Below are 18,421 nucleotides of genomic sequence, written 5' to 3'. Positions count from 1 at the left end.
ACCTATTTGATATTTCAATATTATTTTTGAAAAACGTTTTATTGCACTGTTAAGAAAAATATTTCTTGTGTTTATTTAACTCCTAGGCCCCAGAGATGAAACTGTTGATGATTTCTGGAGGATGATCTGGGAACAGAAAGCCACAGTCATTGTCATGGTCACTCGATGTGAAGAAGGAAACAGGGTGAGAATGCAGAGGGTTTGTAGGGTGGAGGTTGGGATTGGGAAAAGAAAGTGTGGAAGTGTGTTTTGAGAAGCCATACCTATGGGCTTGATAACTCAAATAGACTATCTCTATTTTAATCAGTTAATCTTTGATGAATATTTTTACAGATGAAGAAAAATGAAATTTGTATGTATGTAAATCAAAGTCTATATGTGTAACATTTAAAGACTCTGATTAATTGCTAGGTTTTTTTTTTTACAGCATTGTTAAAATAGCAAATACATTGGAATTTGCTAACTTCACAAGTATGTGTGAATACTCACAGAAGAACTGACCTTGGCAGATAGGTAGCAACTCACATCATATGGGTTTAGGAGGTGCAAAAGCATCTGTGGTCCCCAGCCTGAAATTGACCACAGAAATCCCATCATCTCTGCTGACCACTGAGCATGTCCACCTTTAATATGTAGCTAAGCTGGTCAGTCCGCCCTCCTGCTAAGTAGCTTGAAGGAGGTCCTTTAGGTCACATTAATGGGAAACAGAATAGATTTCAAGCATCACAACTTAAGGTGTATTGGGACCTGCTTAAAGCACATATATGAATATTTTGAGAATTTCAGATGAATACATTTTTGGTTTGGGGATTTTTAAGAATATACATTAAAAGTTTGTTTAAGTGAAAAACTGGAATCATTAATGATTTTTTTAAAATATAGAACAAGTGTGCAGAATACTGGCCATCAATGGAAGAAGGGACTCGGGCTTTTGGAGATGTCGTTGTAAAGATCAATGAGCACAAAAGATGTCCAGATTATACCATTCAGAAACTTAACATCACCAGTGTGAGTGGGTTTTCTTACCTACTTTTTGTTTTTGTATTTTTATTAAATGGCAACTATGAAATACTCAATGTGAGAAATTAAAATACCTCTGGGAAAAATATTTTTAGTGTTCAAGAGAAAAAGCTAGATTAGAACAAGAATCCAAGTTGGCAGGCTCTAATCTAGGTCACTGATCAAATCAAAAGTATTAGTTATGCCGGATTCTCAAAGTATTAAAAAGGGTCATTAGATGTGTTGGATCAATGATTAAATTGGATAAACAAATAGTCCTTATTTTCAATGGGTTCTTACCATTATGGAAGGAATATTCATACCAATGGTGCAATTCATGAGCACTTTAGGAAATAAAGTTCTAACTAAATAGTAGAGACAGTATTTAGTTCAGAATATAAAGAGATCAGTGTGGCCTTGATGATAGTTGAAATGGGGGCCATGTATTATGTATCTCCATGTGTATGAATATACAAGATAGGCCAGCCCAGAAAGGCAGAAAAGTGATTGGTGGTTGCCTTGGGCGCAGGGCTCAGAATGGGGACTGGAAGCTAACGGGTCCAGGCTTCCATTCTACAGTGACAAAAATATTCTACAATTAGATAGTGGTAATGTACCACTCTGTGAATATAATTAAAACGCCTTAAATGGGTGAACTTTTTGACTTATGAATTATATCTTAATAGTTCTACTTAAAACATAAAGAAATGAATTTTTTTCTGAATTGCATTGGTTAGGGGATTTTCAGTAATCTAATTTTTATTTCTACATAGTCCAGATACATTTTCTGTAGGAAAAACAGACAGTGTGTATTTCTCCAAAGCTCTGCTCCTGGGCATTATTAACCTGTCTGTGCTTAAGTGCTGATAAATAACACTACCAAGAGTTCATGGTTAAATCCATGATTGATGAAGCCACAAAGGCCCCCAACCCATAGTTATGGGTTGATAGGTAGAGACTGATGCCACCTGGTTAGTGATTAGTTCAATGTTACTCTTCTTAACCAACTCATACTCCCTTCCAGAAACCTACAAATAAAATGCATATTTTTATTATTTATTGTTTTAACTTGATGATTCTGCCATGTGGGGGCCTAGGGAACAGAGTGTTAACCACCTAATTAATTAGACTTCTCCATGTTAGAAATAGTCTTGTTTGTTGGTGTACTGAACAGAAGAATTTTCCAAGGCTGTGAGAATGACCTTGCCTTGGTTATTTTCTCACACATGCACCCGGACTTCCACCTGCCTCTGCCAGCCCCACTGCTTTTGGCGTGTTTATTCTTGTTGTTTTGGCTTTGCAGCATGGCAGGTCCTAGGAGTTTCAACTACTCTTACCTTACCTTGCCTTCCTCCACTGGTAAGTCATTGCTCACTGGCCAATGCATGTGAATCCTGCATGATCCCTCAACTACTAGTTATTGATTAGAAGGGAAATCCAGTCCTGGCTGGAAAAAAATTTACAGAACGTGAGGAAAAGACCTGGAAGCAATTACGTTTGCATGAGGAGGTTTTATACAGGTCCCTCCTGCTACTTATTCATGTAGTATTATCTCTTGATAGAAAAAAGAAAAGGCAACTGGAAGAGAGGTGACTCACGTTCAGTTCACCAGCTGGCCAGACCATGGGGTGCCAGAAGATCCTCACCTGCTCCTCAAGCTGAGAAGGAGAGTGAATGCATTCAGCAACTTCTTCAGTGGTCCCATTGTGGTACACTGCAGGTACATAGACATCTGCAGCACTCAGGAGTCCACTGGTCCTGGCCCTCACACCTCAGGCAATAGGGACATCCTCCCCTTTGGCGATTCCCATGCCTGGAAACAATCTTCTTGGATAACCTTACTTTCTTATTTTAAACAATTTTTATTATAAATTGACAGCTTATAACTGTGTAAATTAAAAGGGTACCAAAGTGATGTGATGATTTAAGAATACAATGGCAAGGGTCCTGTATAGAATATATTCTTTCTTTGACGATGGTCCTGGAGTTTGAACTGATGGTCTCACACTTAGCTAGCCAGATGCTCCACCACTTGAACCACTCCCCCAGATGTTTTTTGCTTTAGTTATTTTTCAGATAGGGCCTCTTGCTTTTTGCCTAGGCTGGCCTGGGATGGTCATCCTCCTACTTATACCTCCCCTGTAGCTGGAATTGCAAGGGTATGCTACCACAGCCCAGGGGGGACTTTCCTTCCTTTTACCTCTGCTTCATGCTGGACAGCTTTTCCATTTGCTTCCTTGCCCTGATGCTGCCTCCATCCTTATGTTTGCTTTCTCAGTGCTGGCGTGGGACGCACCGGAACCTACATTGGAATCGACGCCATGCTGGAAGGCCTGGAAGCCGAGGGCAAAGTAGACGTTTATGGTTATGTCGTCAAGCTGAGGAGACAGAGATGCCTCATGGTTCAGGTGGAGGTACGTTCTCACTGCTGATGACTGTGCTCGCTTCTGGACTAAGTCTTTTTGGTGTAGTGGTAATGATCCTGAAAGAACTAGGCACTTACACAACTTCAAAGGGTGGGTGAAGATCATTTTCTTTTTAAAGTTCTTGAAAACTAAAAATTAGTTTTGCACTGATGTCTAAAAGTATTACGGGAAAAAGGTGAACATAAAATTTATTTTTAATAATGAAATGTCATTCATGTATATATATAATATATATATGAATGTATAATATATATATATACATATATATATATATACACATATATATATATATATATATACCAGGCAGGGAAAAAATAGAAAGAGATTTGGAGACATAATAAGATCTGTCATAAAACAGGTCATAAAATAAGACCTATTGAAACTGTTCCAGGAATGAGGGGGTGAGGAGATAAAGGAGAAAGATGGAGGGAGTGAATTAAACAATGATATAGTGTAAAGACTTTTGTAAATGTCACAACATACCCCCAGCACAGCAATAATAAAAAAAGAGAGACATAGGGAAAAAACCAATGAATATAGAATTTTTAAACCTGTTGAAATCACCATAAGAAGGGGACTGAGGTAGATAGGAGAAAAATAGTGGGGATGGACCAGTTCAGGTTATAATACATATACATGGAATGGTCACAAGGAAACTCCTAGTATAGCTATCTTAAATAAATAAAAATGTCATTTTTTTCCTGTCTTAGGGATTGGTACCAGTGGGAGGGGGGGAAGAGGTAGGGAAAGGGTGTAGGAGGATGAATATTTTGCAAATACTGTGTATCATGTATGTAAATGAAAAAATGAGACCTGTTGAAACTATTCTAGGAATGGGGGTGGGGAGATAAAGGAGAATCGTGGAGGAGTTGAATTCAACTATGAAATAGTATAAGAACTTTTGTAGATGTCACAATGTAGCCCCAGCAGAACCATAAAAAAAAGAATAGTGAAATAGTGTAGTGATCAAGGGCTTACTTTATTGAAAGCAACGTCTGATGATCTAATTCTGCTTTGAATTTTTAGTCCTGTACAGCCTTACACAAGCTTTTAATCTTTCTGTATCTTGGTTAAATCATTTCCTTAAAAATACTGGATTCAAATATGGTAAAAAGGATTTGCTAAATTTGAGTCTGGCATACTTGATCTTTTAAATAATTTTCTATATTTTAGAAAAGCTTTACCTATAAAATATGAAAAATGAAATATCGACCTACTTTTTTCTGATATGCTATGGAATTTTTGAAAGTCACATAGTATTAATTTTGAACTTAATAATAGTGATGGAAGGAAGTAATGGACATTTTTTAAAATCAGGGATAAAATAAAATTTATGTACTATATAATGGATACTCTACTTGACAAGCTACATTTTTCCCAGAAAAATACAGAAGTTGCTCATATTTCAGACAGCTGTAAGAGCCAACTTTCAGAACACTGACAGGTGTTAAATATCAGCCTTCTTTTGCCATACATTGTTTTAATATGAGAGAAATTATGGGGATTCATATTTTATTTAAATGTGACTTACAAGACTCTACATTATCAATGATCTGTATTTTTTCTTGATATTATAGGCACAATACATCTTGATCCATCAGGCCTTGGTAGAATACAACCAATTTGGAGAAACAGAAGTGAGCTTGTCTGAATTACATTCATGCCTGCATAACATGAAGAAAAGAGACCCGCCCAGTGAACCGTCTCCACTAGAGGCTGAGTTCCAGGTAAGGACAGTCATAAGAAAGACAATTGTAAGTAACATTCATCGAGTGTGTGGTTTGCCGGGTGTTTGCTGGGCATAGTTCTTGTGTCTGGGCCTCAGTACAACCAATGGGGTAGAGATGAGGGAACAAAGAAACAGAGAGTTTGGAAGAAATGCCTGAAGTTACGCAGCTATTATGAAGGAGGCTTGTTTGAAACCAGAAGACTGAATCTACAGCGAACACATTTAAACATTCTTCATCAACCTAGTGGAGAATGAAATGTCAAAACAATAGCGTTCAGCCACAAAACTGGTCTGCCACAGGCAATGCAGCATCTCACCGTTAATAACTACATCTGGTTTGGGTTTGTAAAGGAAATAATTAGAGGAGTTTCTGACTGATTAGGAAGTCGACCTGGCTGAAGCTGGTGGACAAAAAATAAAGGGTATGTGAGTCCTACCCTACCAGGCAATTATTCTGGCAGCCAGGAAAGTATTGGTCACTGGTTTCAGAGAGCTGACATAGCTATCTATAAGGTGCTTAGTTGTCAAAGGTGGTTTGTAATTTTTCTCTTCTACCTGTAATTTCCAGTTTACCAACTCTTTCTGAGAACTATCAAAGTGGACTATTCAGAAAGAGTTATAACAGCAGGAATGTGGTTTTAATCAGATGCAGAACTATTTAGTTTTAGGATTGAAGTAGGGCAGAGGAGGGAAGCAGACATGGAGTACACAGTAATTGAGTAACGGAGGCCCCAGAAGTCCAGTTCTTACAGTGGAAGAACTTGCAGGCACAGTGAAGCCCTTAAGCAGAAGGTTGCTTTATTGTTTTGTTGCTCTTTCAGCTGATAAATTTACAATAATCAATACATTGACCCTATTAAACCACATATGCACATAGGCCATTGGAAATGTTTATACATTTAAAGTAAGCATTTGTATCCATAGCCACTGAAAACAAGAGATTATTTTTTCACTGAACATGTACAATTAAATTTCTGCTCTATGCCAAGTATAATTCTAGGCACAAAGGTCAGGTGATTTGCAAATGAACTGGGCAGAAAGTCTGAGTATATCACTCAGAGCTCGTGCAGTGTCTCTAACCCCGTGAAACCAGTGAAATTACTCCATCCATGCAGACAGGAAGATGGAAAATGAAGGTAGAGATGCAGAATGATTGGTGAATTTGGTGATGGGAAGTTGAGGTATTTCTTGTCTGAATGTTTTCCTTTCTAAAAAATATGTATTTGAAAATTTTAATTGACACATGTTTGAACATATTTATGGAGTGCTGTAACTCCATTTGTAATTGAAATAGCATAGACAATGTGCAATGACCAGATAAGCAGAACTGGCATTACTGTACTTCAACCCTGATTGCCTTTAATTTCTCAAGAAGATAGGGGGTAAGATGATCAGATAAGAACTGAGGGGTATTGGAGTGAGTAGGGCAAAACCACCCTCACTAGGTAAGGAAAGGGAGAGAGTATGAAAGATATCTCAAAGTAGGAAAGCAGTCCCTCCGGGAAAAGGTAGTAAGGTGGCTAGAAATTCTCATCTGATCTTTTGAAAGTTATGATCATGAACTTAAAGAGGATCAGCTAATTGTAGGCACTGTTTTCTAGGGCAATACTGAGCCCTCTGGGGATAGGAGCTATGTATGCAGATAGATGAGTTAAATCCTTCTGTATTTGAAAAGTGACTAGATGAAAGTAGAGAGGCAAAAGAGTTGAGGGTGTTTATAAGTGAATGATTATAATAGTGACAATAAAGAAAGAACTGGTCACCCGAAGAACATGAAAGAAAGCAGTGAAGACCTTGCATTGGGGCGCCAAAGGATTTCCTAATACCACCACCATGGAGATCAAGCCTTCACAATGAAACTCTGAGGCACATTCATCCAAACCATAGCTTCTGACAAGAGTTAAGGGACAAGTTAGCTCTTTTCCGAGAATTGTGGAATTTTGTTTTTCTAGAATATGGAGGAGCCCAGAGGGGTATGAGGCTAAAGAGACACAAGACACATCCCTAAAGGCTACTTAGGGCACAGCATATGGTTTGCTGCTTCCTCATGATAGTGAGAATGGAGAAGAGCCTGACACTTCTGTGTTGTGTTTAGATTCAGAGGATTCGACATTTAATATAAACAGGCCAGTTATGAAACCATTGATGCTTTACAAGTGAGAAATAGAAACTGGACTAAGTAGAAAGAGAGCAAAGCAAAAGAGCCTGTGAGCTCCACCAGTAACAATGACAGTTCTTGTTGACTGATTAGTCACTGTGAGTGGGAAGGACAGCAACCTGGAACATGCAATCAAATGAAAAACCATGCCTTCTGTGAATGCAGCACCTGTGTCTGATCATTTAAAAAGATTTGCCTTTGCTTTTGCACTGTGGATAATAATGAACATTGATAATAGTGCTTCTAAAACTTATCCTGAACAAATGGCTGTCAAGCAGCTCTGAAGTAAGAAGCATATTTTGTTAGATTAATGTGTGTTTTTAGTTCCAGGTCACCATATCAAATGTACACACAAAGGGTTAATGGCAAAATTCACTGGCAAACTTAAATTGTAACCAAATGGAATGTGTGCAAATTTCACAAAATATTGATGAAATGCTTTGCTGTGGGCAGCACCTCATAGCACAATAATAATTAAGTCAACATTTAGTTTTTAAAGGAGTTTTCCATTCTATTTTCTTTTCAGAGACTTCCTTCATACAGGAGTTGGAGGACACAGCACATTGGAAATCAAGAGGAAAACAAAAAGAAAAACAGAAATTCTAACATCATTCCATGTATGTAGCTTACTTTTTATTTTTTTGCATCGGATAAAGACAAGCTCTTTTGGTTTTGTTTAATTTGAGACACACAAACACGTGCTCTTGAGGCAAATTCTCAACATTTTTTGACAACAGCAGTTAATAGGTAATTTAAATTTTATTTTTTAGCAAATTATTTGAACCCCAAGTATTTTCAATGGACTTTGGAGGATAGACTGTATTTAGTATTTTCTTTGTGACAATTTTCTTCAGAAATGGATTGTAAGAAAGAACAATCCATTTGTTCTTTCTGAGAGAGCTGGGAGAGAATGGACCATATCTCTTTTACGACTTCTCTCTCATTTTTATTATGTTTCAGGGTAATTAATTAGCAAATAGCAAACTTTATGTCCATTCAGTCTCTTTATGTCTTCTCTTTATCTTTTATATCTGGGAGTGTGGAAAATACTCAACAAATGGCCAATCAGCAAACTTCATAAAAAATTTGTAGGTTTTCAGACTTGAATTCTACTATTTAATCTTGTTGATGGATTCACATCTGGTATGCCTATAGGTTTATTCGGGTGCATATACTAAAATTAGCATGGATGAAATATAAGCCAAAATGGAAAACTAGACAACCAAATGAATAAATCAGTTCATGGGTGACCTCGTTAACTTCTTGCAGAAGTTCTTATGAATAGAATTAAATTATGAAACTGGTTGTGTTACAGTAAAACAGATCACTGACAGCTTAGTGTAAATTTAAAATATTGGGAAAAGGACAAAGTTTTGGACTAAGCAATTTTTGGACTAAATAATAGTTAATCTGAGATACCTATGTAATGGAGATAATTAATTTAATGATAATTGACTATAACTGAGAAATAAAAATCTAAACTATGTATTTTTTAACTTATATCAAGCAGAATGATAATATTCCATGGAAAACTAGAGCAGATGTCTCAAAGATTGAATAATTAGTTGGAACATTATGATTATTTATTTGTTATGTCTCATGTTTTTTCTTATAACCTTCTTGGGGCCATCATTGTTAGGTATTTAAAAAATTGTTAATAATGAATACTGAATTTTATGTAGGATTTGATTGTATCTAGATCAGTGCATTTAATTATAAATTAATTTTCAGTTTCCACATGTCAGAAATTTGATTAGTTTATTTTTTCTGTGGTGCTCTGCCACTGGGATTGAACCCAGGGACTAGTACCTGCTAAGCCTGTGCTCTGCTGCTGAGATACATCCCCAGCCCTGATTACTTGTCAGGGAAGACTCACTACTACTGTGTCTTATAGATGACTTTAACAGAGTGCCACTTAAACATGAGCTGGAAACCAGCAAAGAGAGCGAGCATGAGTCAGATGAATCATCTGATGAGGACAGCGACTCAGAGGAAACAAGCAAATACATCAATGCATCCTTTATAATGGTAGGACTTAAACTACCCCAAACCAATGCCCTTTCCTTTTAAAATCATATCTATTTTATAAGGGCCATTTGCTATACAATTTTGCAAAAGAACGATGAGCTTTGTCACCACTGCATACTGGTTGACACAAAAGTTTTAACTTTTGATGCTCTATTTTAACTTAGGAATCAATCTAAAATGTAAGTACCTAATGAGTCAATTAGAGATAAAATGTACTGTTGGTTATATTTTATGATAGAATATATATAAATTGAGTCAAAACAAGTACTTGAAAATTCTTGTTATTACTCAGATACCCAAATTACAAGCAAGTCCACATCTACACATTGATAGAGTTAAAAAAAAAACTTTTCATTCAGATTAACTGCATTATTAAGTGAGTCTGTGTCACATGTGTTTTTTAAAAGTAAGCTGAGATTTCAAGCAAGGATATTTTACTCATTCAGTACACATTTATTTATATATACTAAGTTGCATTTATTTCTTCTCCAAATTTTCCAAAACACACATTCAACGAATATCAACTTAATTATCCCATATCATATGAATGTATAGACACCAATTAAAGTACAGGAGTGATGAAGATAATTTTAAATGCTTTTATAACAAGTTACTATCACATTAAGCTTTATAGTGAAATAAAGACATTGTCTGGAATAAAACCTTGCTTGTTTTTCAAGATAATACTATGTATCTTAATCTTGATTTCCCATTATTACCTAAGAATTATTATTTGCATAAGTATTATATATATATATATTATATATATATATATTATATATATATATAATTACATTGTTCTTGGACTAAGAATCTTCCTATTTTTATGAAGTGGCATTATATCAAATTCAATGACTTTTTTTGCAAATGGTTATCAAAATCAGACAGCAGTGGTAACAGAATCCCACCTTTGCCTTTCTAAAGAGTTACTGGAAGCCAGAAATGATGATTGCTTCCCAAGGACCACTGACAGAGACCATTGGTGACTTTTGGCAGATGGTCTTCCAAAGAAAAGTCAAGGTCATTGTTATGTTGACAGAGCTACAAAATGGAGACCAGGTTTGTACTTTTCTGTGATAAAATGTCATTTTCCATTCTTGGATGTCTTGCTTGATCACAATGCCCATGTCTCTTGGACCCCTCTGTCACACAATCTCATTTGTTTCACCTATTGGGTCCACCCAAGGTTAGTGCTCCATGAACTTGAGTCAGGACTCTGATATTCTTTCATGGTTGCCATTCTCCAGTCATGCACACACATGAAGGTGCAGTAACTACAGTGTCACAACAAACAGCTGCATTTTATCTCTACTTTCTTCAAGTTGAAACCCTAGCTCCTTATCCGATATTAAGACCAAAAACCAAGTAGTCATTTAGCTTTTCACTTTTCTCCCAGTTTTATGTTTTACAGCATACTCTCCACTCTGGACAAGTAGTTTAGCACTGAATTTTCACTGTTCTCATTCTCCTCATTGAGTCTTAATTTGCTCACATTCCATATGCCTACATGTGTCCTCTCTTTCCCACTTAACCCTATTCTCCTTCTCCTTCAGTACTGGGGCTTGAACTCATGGACTTGCATTGGACTTGCTAGGTAGGCCCTCTACCACTTGAGCTATGCCTCCAGCTCCCTCTTTGCTTTAGTTATTTTTCAGATAGGATTGCACATTTTTTCCCTGGGGCCAGTCTAGCCCATGACCATCCTATCTAGGCCTCCCGCATAACTAGGATCACAGATGTGATATCTGGTTTATTTTTTTTTTCATACTTGGTTTATATGTTGAGATGTGGAGGATCTCACTAACTTTTTGCCCAGGTTGACCTCAACCTTTGATCCTGATCTTTGCCTCCCTCATTGCTGGGATTATAGACACAATCCACTACTCCTGACCTATTATTTATTTTTAACAAAGGAATATATGTTCAAATTTCCAGCATGGAATGCCACCAGTGTTTTCCTTCATCTACATTGTGAAAGCTGTGAAACAAAAAACTACCATCAGGAATTCCTGTAACTGTCAGCAGTTGTAGGATGGCAATTGGTAGGGAGCAGTTTGCAGAGGGAGGAAACACTTTTGTGATCCACATGCTCTCCAGGCTGTCCATTACTGGGATGTCCCATAGCTTAGTGGCTTGTGGAGTTGATCATCAAGATGCAAATCTTGATGAAGATCTGGAGGACCAGTGGAGGATCAGTGGGGCCTGAGTTATTGGAAGCATCATGACAGATTTCATCACAATCTGTAGACTTTGGAGATGTGATGATCAAGATGTGGAAGGAAAGACAGAATGTGCAAGACCTGTACTAGGGAAGGAAGAGCTATCCTTAGCCATCTTGATTATTTCCAGCTTTCCCTTATCTGCATACGGAAATTCCATTTATTCGTTAAATGGGTGTTCACCATATTTAAATAAATGTTAGATTTTTATGGGCAAGCTTCAATTTAGAACACAATCAATAATTTCCATTTGATAGGAAATAGGGAAGGAGAGAGGAAGAGGAAGATGGGGAGGGAGGAAGAGGAAGATGGGGAGGGAGAGAGACAGACAGACAGACAAAGGCACAGAGAGACAGAACAGAGATTCTTTGAATGCTTTAAATAGGCAACCCAACAGGGAAGAAATTGTTTAACCATGTTCCTCTCATCCAGGAAATCTGTGCTCAGTACTGGAGAGAAGGAAAGCAAACCTATGGAGATTTAGAAGTTGATATGAAAGAAACAAGCATATCTCCATCTTATACTCTTCGTGTGTTTGAACTGAGACATTCCAAGGTAAATACATGATTTTGAAAGTATTTATTTATGATATGATTAACATGGTAGCAAAACTAATATAAATTACCTTATGCAAGTAAAGATACTGTCAATACTATGGATCAAATAAAATTTTGAATCATTGAAATGAAATTAATTATGAAGGAAAGACAACTAGCAAGCTGTGAACTGTACTGAGCTGCCTTTGAGCTAATGTTCCCTTCACTTCTGGTTTTAGAGGAAAGATCCTCGTACTGTGTACCAGTACCAGTATACTTCCTGGGGTATGGAACAGCTGCCAACAGAGCCCAAAGAATTAGTCTCTCTGATTCAGCTCCTCAAACAAAAGCTTCCCAAGAAGAATTCCACAGAAGGAAATAAGTGTCACAAGAGTGCACCTGTCTTAATTCACTGCAGGTAGGTAAAATTTGGCAAAATATACTCTAAATATCATACCACTAAACTTCTTGGTTAGCACTTTCTCTTAATTTCCATCTATCAGGCATGGTGACCACCATGAAAACCTATTATGAAGTCATTTATTCTCTCAGTTATTCTTGTACAGCACAGCCATAATAGAGATATAGTAGAAATGATTGGACTATCATCAATGATTTAGTCTTTGACTGCTTTCATATTAAGTTTTATGTCATCTTTGATTTCTTAATACCTAATGGTGAATCTAGAATGTTCTATGTGGTGAGCACACAGATGGATGAGTGGAAAGATGGATGAAGAGATAAGTGGATGGATTGCATTACACATATTCCCATGAGTGTTGATCTACTCTGCTAGAGGTTACAGACTCCAGAGGACTGAGTGCTTTGCCTTCAGTAAAAATCTCTTAATTTAAATATTAACTGAAATCTCAATGCTTAGCAACTTTGGTTTAAAACTCATTTTTGATTTTTCTAAACTGATTTCAAAGGCAAAGATTTTAGTAATGCAAGTAATATTACTTGATTTTATTAATTTATTTTATGCAGATCTTTGAATTTCACCTGTAGTAAATGTCTTAAGTAAAGATATTAAAAGAAATATGCATAACATAAAAAGTTTACATAAAAAGAATATTAAAATAAATGAGAAATAGAAGATAGTATCTAGTGAAATGGTCTCAGAATTTTTGAAAAAGCCTTATTACTGGAATCACGTACTCTAAGCCACAACCTCAGAATCACATTACTTTTCCACATTTATTTGAATTTTCAAAAGTGAAATTTATGTGGAAAGAAAACTGAAGAAGGGATATGTCTCTTAGGATATGATTGAATATCTATGCTAAGTTCCTTAGTTAGGTACGACACACAGTGCCCTGCTATAAATTATTGCTTGAGTCTTTACTTGTGGTGTTTTAGACTTCTCATAATTTACTAAATCATTTGGTTGTTGTTTTAAATCCGCTAGGCATCACTGTTCTACTGATGTCAAAGTAGAAACATTTGCAAAAGGCAGTAGAAAGGAAGAGAGGAAAAGAAAAACATATCGTCTAGTAATGTACAAAATATAAGGAATATTTCTAGTTTAATCATTTCTTAGTTATGCTGTTATCGTCCCTAAATCTTGCTTTCTTCATTTATCAAATTGGCATTACAACCTTTGGTCCTAACATAAATGTAAATAAAAATGCATGAAGTATAAATAGAAGAAAAAATATTTTTAAAGACTAATATAAATATTTTTTACCATCTTAACACTTTTTTTTTGCAGTTCTTGGAGTTTGAACTCAGGGCCTTGCACTTGCCGAGCAAGAACTTTGCTATTTAAGCCACATTCCCAGGCCTAAATCAAAAACTTTTTAACCTCCAGGATCACCATAATCATAAATCAAGGCAGTTTGCCCCAAAATGCATTCAGTAGAAATAATTCAGCCCTTAAGAAATTAGAGAGAATGATTACAATAATCATGAAGGAAAACATATATTTCATCCTCTTGTAGTTTTTATGTCACTACCACTTTCTCCATAAAAATTATTTTCTTTTTTTATTATTTGTTTCCTTAATAGAGATGGATCTCAGCAAACAGGGGTATTTTGTGCTCTGTTAAATCTCTTGGAAAGTGCAGAAACAGAAGAGGTTATAGACGTTTTTCAAGTAGTAAAGTCTCTACGCAAAGCTAGACCAGGAATGGTTTCCACATTTGTAAGTATTCCTCACCATTACCCTAACGTGCTTTGCATCTTCATGGAGACACTTTCCTTTCTTTTCTCTTCCCTTCCTCTCCCCTCCCTGCCCTTTGGTCTCTTCTCTCTTCTCTTAGCTCCTCTCCCCTCCCTCTCTTCCCTTCCCTTCCCTTCAGTTTCTCTTCCCTTCCTCCTTCTCTCTGCTTCCCCCTTCTCTTTTCCTCCCTTTTCTTCTTTTCTGTTCTGTCTTCAATTTTATATTATAATTCATATTGAATTATTACCAACATAAATAAAAAACCTATTTAGAATTTGCTGGCATGAACTGTCACAGTTCATGAAGTCTATATCCTTAAATGCTCATGAATCACTTGGTTTCTCTTCTGTTAGTCCGTTATCAATTGATGTTGTTAGGTAACAAACCACTCCAACATTTAGTTCAATAATAGGTTATTGTTCTGCTGGGCTGTTCTAGTGATCCATTCAGGCTCAGCCAATGAGACCAGACTCACTCATAAGTTAGCCGTTAACTGATGTGTCTGCATGGGTATGGGTGATGTAAACAAATGACTTCCACTAGCAGGAGGCTGGCAACTGGCTGACATTTAGCTGTGGCAACAGAAGTGCATGGGATACATGCTGCTCCCTCCTTCCTTATCAGAAGGGAGCCCAGGCTTCTTCAGATAAATTGGCAGCATTGCCAAGAGGGCAAGCAGAAGTGTGTGAGACCCTTGGAAGCCTTTGCTTGGAACTAATGTATGTTTTCTTCTACATTTTATTAGCCAAACAATTCACAAATCCAGCTAACAATGAAGTGATGGGAAAATAAACCCTACCTCTTATTGAAAGGGAGTGTAGTCACATTGCAAAGAAGTGCACACAGGGAAAACAATAACTGCTTAATTTTTGTAATCACTCATGCATCCCTTCTATGGGACAGTGACTCTAGATGATCATCTGGGAATTAGTAATTATTCACAATTAAACATAATTTTTATATGGAACTTCCAATCCTGTATGAATTGAGTTTATATGTTTTGATTTAAAAAATATGTCAGGTGTTAAAAACTTTTGCATTTAAGAGACACTAAAGAGTGAGCCTCTAGGTAGGTGACGCTTGCTCTGGTTCTTAAATGATGTGTAGGCATTAGCCAAGACTACAAGCACCAAAATGGTACCATGGGCAAAGGTCAAGACATCACATAGTGTGTGAGAGGAGTGGATGCTTGCTAGGTGTCGCTATAAGGCCAATTTTGAAAGTACCCTGTAGTTGAGTCTTTAGAACTGTAAGGAATCTAAATCACTCAGAATGTTCCTTATGAGAACATGTCAAAGAATTTTTCATTCATCCAGACTTCCACAAGCAAATGATTGGTTCTTGATAATTTTCATCTAACACAAAAATAGTTGCATCAACTTTCTTCATAGTTTCTTGCTACTTTCCTTCACTAGGAGCAATACCAGTTCCTGTATGATATCATTGCCAGCACCTACCCTGCCCAGAACGGACAAGTAAAGAAAATCAGCAAACATGAAGACAAAATTGAATTTGATAATGAAGTGGACAAAGCAAAGCAGGAGGCTAATTGTGTGAGTCCACCCAGTGCCCCAGATAAGACCCATGAAGGAAACCAAGTGATGGAAGCCACAAGTGGCAATGAGTGGCCTGAACAACCTGTCAATGGTCCAGCAAGCCCAGTTTTAACTCAGAGCTCATAGGAAAAGACAACCCAAACCTCACTCACTGTTACTTCCATTTCTATTTTACTACAGGAGAAATATTTAAGTCATTTTTTCTAAAATGTTTTGTACAGGCTTACCCTTATTTTTAAAATTTATCTGTCATTCAACAAAAACCTTGTTTGTAGTCTTTGCATGTGGATGTTTGCATGTGCACGTGTGTGTGTACGATTGACAGAATCTAAATGCTCCTGAGAAACTCCCTTTTTGCAATATTGGAACTGTTAATGTAGATTGAAAGATCTAATTTTCAAATCGTGTCACATGTGGACGATGTAAGAATAATGTGTACATTTCTGGAATCACCTCAAGATGTCCTCCTCGTTCTACTCATAAATACCTTACAGCTTACTGCTTTACTTCTAGACACAGTGCAGAAAAAGTAGTTAGTGGGGTACAGCTATTACACAAATGTTAACTAAATTAGCATTTGAAAATATTGTACTCCATATGTTAAAATGTTAAAACTTAGTCCAATAGCTTTTAAGCATACTTATCCTAATTTAAGCTTTTTAAGGGAGTTTAGACTGCTGGCTACATAGGGTTTACAGCTTCACAACATGGATTAGTCACTGTAAAATACGTGAAATCTATTGCTTGATAATTGTGACCAAATTTAAGTTTGTTACAATTGAACTTAAATAAACATCTTTAAAATAAGCAAATGCAATATAGGACTCAGAGGAGGCAGGAGAGGAAAAGAGAGTGATGGGCAGTCAACAATATCAAAACACATGACATCTGTGTAGGTAGAGGACTTAACAGAACATACTGAAAGCAGGTACATAATGGGGGTAGGAGGGAAAGGGTAAAGAAGAGTAATAGGGTGGACTAATCTGACCAAAGCACAGTATATTCACAGCTGAGAAACCATGGAGAAACCTCTTTAAACAATGAATATGAAAGTTAAAGTGAAGGGCAAGATTGTAAAATAGGTCCTGTGAGGCGGTGGATACTTACAGGAAGAGAGAGGGTGAATGGAGGTGATAAAGGAGGGCAAATATGGTTGATATACTTCATATACTTATATGAAATAAAATAATTTAACCTTTGTCATAGTTTTAAGCACAAGGAGAAGGGGATGAGAGAGAGAGGAGGTGTACCTAAGCAAGGTGCAATGTACACATGTATGGAAATGTCACAATGAATTCCCCATACAACTAATAAAGGTTAATTTTAAAAAGCTCCTCTGATAAAAATGGGATCATGCAAATATATTTGTGCCAAATATTTACATTAAAACATAATTCAGTTATTTTATGAAATTGGACATTGGTGTGAGAAATATATACTGCACGTGAGTATTCCCGTGCTTACTCCATCCTTCATCTTCATTAAAGTGCATTTAGTTTGAATTTTTCAAATGCTTAGATTGCTTTTACCAGGAATTAATACCAATTGTCATAATAATATTTAAGTGTTATCTTTCTTGCTTATACTATATCAAGTGTGTTTCATGTGTTCACATATGAAATGTGTATGTACGTATTAAAGTAGCTTAATGCAGTTAATAACATTTTTTGGAACATTTTTACAAGTATCAGTTTTTTTTAAAAATGACTCATAGTCTACTAACTGTATAGGATCTAGGACCTAAGAAACTCAAGAATAGTAATATTTTTATTTTCCAGTATGTAATAAAAACAACTCCTTTTGTGAATTATGCATCTTATCACATTTTTTCACATACTACCTTTGGGTTGGGTTGGTTTTTCTATGTCTTCATACCTCTGGTGGCTTTTAAATGGCTTAGCTATACATCATTGATTACTGTTGAAACAACTCACTTCATTTTGTGTTCTTAGTTCTAATTCTTTTATTATTATAACACATAAAATTAGCTACTAATCCTTATGTTATTGTATAGTCTTTTATGAAACCCATGAAGAAAAGTGAAATTTACAATGGAACAATTTCAATGTTACATTAAGTGAACTATCACCTTTTTACTTACTAGTGAGCAAAAAGGAATTTACAATCACCAATCACAGGCATGAGAAAGCAAGAAAGCTTGCTTTTACTTCTCACTTTGGTACCCTAGTCTCTTCTACGAAATTTTGACCAGTTGCCATATATTAGATAGTGTAGCTAAAATTTGTAATTCCATTGCTCAGTAGACTCATGTGACATGGAATGGTAAGCATCTATTTTTATCTGTGGGTTGCTTCAAAATACAAATAGCATTACATTATCTATAAATAAAGATTTTCTTCAAAGGTTTTAGCTACAAGTAGCCTCTCCCCAATGGATGTTGTGTGTCTAAAATGCTTATTATCTACTGGAGACTATTCTTTTAAAGATACAAAATACTTAGGAAATGGGAGATGGTAATTTCTATTCACTTAAGAAGCAAACTAGAAACATTTTTTTCTATAGTAAATGGGACGGTGTTTTAAAGGGAGAGGTAAGAATTGGCCAGAAGCCCATTGTTCTATGAGGTTCATAAATCACCAGAAGGTGAG

General features: G+C 36.3%; 1 protein-coding gene across 9 annotated transcripts in view; it reads left to right on the top strand.

Moving 5' to 3' along the window:
* The window catches only part of Ptprc (protein tyrosine phosphatase receptor type C), a 115,126-nt gene extending 97,507 nt beyond the window's left edge, over window positions 1-17,619 (top strand). For all 9 annotated transcript variants that reach the window (XM_074048693.1, XM_020154010.2, XM_020154009.2 and 6 more), the window contains 12 exons: window positions 87-184; window positions 883-1,008; window positions 2,562-2,719; window positions 3,278-3,413; window positions 5,003-5,152; window positions 7,839-7,929; window positions 9,207-9,340; window positions 10,265-10,399; window positions 11,992-12,114; window positions 12,335-12,513; window positions 14,103-14,238; window positions 15,672-17,619. In XM_074048693.1, coding sequence (XP_073904794.1) covers window positions 87-184; window positions 883-1,008; window positions 2,562-2,719; window positions 3,278-3,413; window positions 5,003-5,152; window positions 7,839-7,929; window positions 9,207-9,340; window positions 10,265-10,399; window positions 11,992-12,114; window positions 12,335-12,513; window positions 14,103-14,238; window positions 15,672-15,938 — 1,733 coding nt within the window. In that variant the 3' untranslated portion in view covers window positions 15,939-17,619. The remainder of the gene's footprint in view (window positions 1-86; window positions 185-882; window positions 1,009-2,561; window positions 2,720-3,277; window positions 3,414-5,002; window positions 5,153-7,838; window positions 7,930-9,206; window positions 9,341-10,264; window positions 10,400-11,991; window positions 12,115-12,334; window positions 12,514-14,102; window positions 14,239-15,671) is intronic.
* Window positions 17,620-18,421: the final 802 nt, after the last annotated feature.

Source organism: Castor canadensis, chromosome 11, assembly GCF_047511655.1.
Source record: "Castor canadensis chromosome 11, mCasCan1.hap1v2, whole genome shotgun sequence".
Classification (NCBI taxonomy): domain Eukaryota; kingdom Metazoa; phylum Chordata; class Mammalia; order Rodentia; family Castoridae; genus Castor; species Castor canadensis.
The sequence above is the reverse complement of the archived record's forward strand: the minus strand, read 5'-3'. Positions and strand labels throughout refer to the sequence as shown.